Raw genomic sequence first — 3,300 nt, forward strand, 5'->3', positions numbered from 1 at the left:
ATAGAAGTAATTCTGTTATTTGCAGATTTTTAATATTTCCTACAACTTTTGTGATATCATACTATGTTAGTACAGTTTTGGTAATATTATTATACTTAAAATCCTTTTATTCTCAAAATATTAATGTTATTCCATGTAATATTATTGTATGTAAGATCATTTTTCTTGAATAATTGGTGTTTATTGCATGTAACATTATCATATTTAAAATCATTTTTCTTGAGATATTAATGTTTATTGCATGAAATATTATTATATTTAAGATCGTTTTTCTTGAAATATTAAGGCTTATTCCAGGTACATTATATTTTAAATCTTTTTTCTTGAAATAAAACAAACTGAGGAAAAAACATGTAAAACCCTGATTTTTATACAGCTGAAGTCAGCAAAATATCAAAGACAACTAAATTCAGTTGTTATTATTGCACATCTGGATGTTATAATGATGGATTAGTTATGTTTGGAAGCGTAATAAAATAAAAACATATGTAATTTGTAAATTATTATGTTTATTCCATAGTTTCTTTTTCTTGCTTTCATTTCAGCAGAATTATGAGCTATATTGTTGTAATGAACATTATCACAAAATTTGTATTCTGTTAGCAGTGTTGCCAAATTACACCACTATTCAATTTAAATGATCATAGCTGGGTGGGGAGGAAGGCATATAGCGAAGGGGAAAAAATACACTTTTTTAAAAAGGACTAAAAACACAAGAAATGAAATTAATGAATTAAGAAACCTAATCTAAGTTGATAATGGAAATTTAAATTTGGATCTTAAAAACATTTATCTTACATGCCAATATAGATAAATATACTGACCATTGTTGTTTTCTTTCTGTGTTTAAAAAAAAATGCTGTATCACAGAATTAATATAAAATCTATGGACAGCCCTAACCGGTTTGGCTCAAAAGTCGGCCTGCAGACTCACGGGTCCCAGGTTCGATTCTGGTCAAGGGCATGTACCTTGGTTTCAGGCACATCCCCAGTAGGGGGCGTGCAGGAGGCAGCTGATCGATGTTTCTCTCTCATTGATCTAACTCTCTATCCACGCCCCCCTTCCTCTCTGTAAAAAATCAATAGAATATATATTTTTTTAAAAAAATCTCTGGACAGTGCTAGGTTAAACACAGATACAAAATTGTCATACTGTAAAAGGCCATAGATGTATAAATACCCTACAGTGAATTTCTCTACTGCACCAGTTCCAGTGTCAAGTAAGTTTACCAACTGGATGAACTCCCAATTGGAGGATCACAGAACTCAATGAAAACTGAGAAGTTGATTCCATTGAGGGAGTTGAGGAGACCTGTTTAACTTTGCATCATGCTTACAAAAAACTAATGCACAGACTTGTTTTCAACACGCCTATTATCTATCAAGAAAAGAACTCCTTATGTGAGTAAGAACTTTCACTCAATTCAAAATTTACCTTCTCTTTAATCTGTTTCACCAATTCAGAGTAATGCCTTGCTAGGAGCAGAGTATAATTAGCCATTTTCTTAAACTCTTCAGTATTTACCCTTATATATTTCCATGTCAGTGATTTGTTTTGAGCCTTTGAAATGTCTCCATGGACATTTCAGAAAGTATTTTTTTAGTATAAATCTCATTCTGCTTTAAAATACCACATGTGTTAATGCATAAATATTTAGGTTTAATATTTATGAAACACAAAAGATGAAAATACAATACTCACAGTATTTCACAAAATCTTTCTGAAAATCCTTTCTGGTGTTGACAAAAGCACGTCCTCTCTCCGTTCCAACAACAAACACATCTGTTTCGTACACTGCAATACAGGCCACTTCTGCCTTGGACTTGGCCAGTTCTTTACACTGAGATAGAAACAATGAAGTGTTACATACAGATATAATTAAAAACATGTTTCTGCTGGATGAATAAAAAATCTCATCACCTGGCTTGGCTCAGGGTTCAGGTGTGTGGACCTATGAACCAGAAGGCCATGGTTCAATTCCCGGTAAGGGCATATGCCCAGGTTGCAGCCTTGATGCCCCGTAGGGGGGGGCGTGCAGGAGGCAGCTGGTCAATGATTCTCATCATTGATGTTTCTGTCTTTTTCTCCCTCTCCCTTCCTCTTTATAATTATCAATAAAAAATATATTCTAAAAAAAACACCTTATCACTTAATCTGTCTTAATATATAATCTAGAAACATAAAGTTCCTAGCTTCTGGTCTTAAAGTTATACACAAAAACAAGTCCCCATTTTTTAAGGTACTTCTCTTTTTTGTTTTTAACCCTGATTTTAAACAGAAGAAAACACAAAATTTATAAGACAAAGGGCAAAGACCTCTTGGAATCTGTTAAAGGCCGAATCCCCACCCCCACCCCCCAAAAGAGGACTCAGATATGCACACAGACTTACTGGAGAGTACTCTCAATAATAACATCTGTGAAGGGTGAGGGGAGCAGGATTCAGCACCTGCATCAGGGGAGCTCTGGAGCTGGAATGGTCCTTCCCAAAGAAGGGGAGAGATCTTGGGTAAGGGATCTTCTAACATGCACGCAGCTGGGGTGATTGGTGCCTTTAGTCCTACAGAAGGGTCTGGAAGCCATAGCATAACACCCACTACATAATCCCACCTCGAGAAGTTTCTCCATATATATACACAACTGGGATAACTTTTAGGTGTGATGCTTATTACTAAGAATGATGTTTACTACGTATATTCCTAAGAGATTAAATATTATTTAAAATCTTAGAGTATATAACATAATATTCTATTTTATAGATATACAATAATTCATTTCATGTTAACCTTATTGAAAATGTTCCTGATTCCAATTAGCACACTTAAAAATAACACTGAAACAATATTCAAAATCTTTATGTGTATTTTTAAAAATACATTTTTACTGATTTCAGAGAGAAAGAGAGAGGGAGAGAGAGATAGAAACATCAATGATGAAGAGAATCATTGATCGGCTACGTCCTACATGCCCCCTTCTTGGGGATTGAGCCCACAATCCAGGCATGTGTCCTTGACGGGAATCGAACCCAGGACCCTTCAGTCTATAGGCAAACAATTTCTCATCAGAAACTCCACAGGCCAGAAGGGAATGGCCTGAAGTACTCAAAGGTAATGGAAAGCAAGGATCTGAGACCAAGATTACTATATCCAGCAAGGCTATGATTCAAAATAGACGGTCAAATAAAGAGCTTCCCAGACACATAAAAAGGCTAACGGAGCACATCACCACCAAGCCAGCATTACAAGAAATGCTAAAGGGACTGCTGTAATGAAAAGAAGAAATAGAGTAACATATACATACA

General features: G+C 35.1%; 1 protein-coding gene across 12 annotated transcripts in view; it reads right to left on the reverse strand.

Annotated features, from left to right (window-relative positions):
- The window catches only part of GTF2I (general transcription factor IIi), a 96,084-nt gene that overhangs the window by 87,196 nt on the left and 5,588 nt on the right, over nucleotides 1–3,300 (reverse strand). For all 12 annotated transcript variants that reach the window (XM_006770866.2, XM_006770862.2, XM_006770864.2 and 9 more), the window contains exon 2: nucleotides 1,703–1,841. In XM_006770866.2, the coding sequence (XP_006770929.1) occupies nucleotides 1,703–1,841 (139 nt within the window). The remainder of the gene's footprint in view (nucleotides 1–1,702; nucleotides 1,842–3,300) is intronic.

The sequence above is a fragment of the Myotis davidii genome, unplaced genomic scaffold, assembly GCF_000327345.1.
Source record: "Myotis davidii unplaced genomic scaffold, ASM32734v1 scaffold424, whole genome shotgun sequence".
Taxonomy (NCBI): domain Eukaryota; kingdom Metazoa; phylum Chordata; class Mammalia; order Chiroptera; family Vespertilionidae; genus Myotis; species Myotis davidii.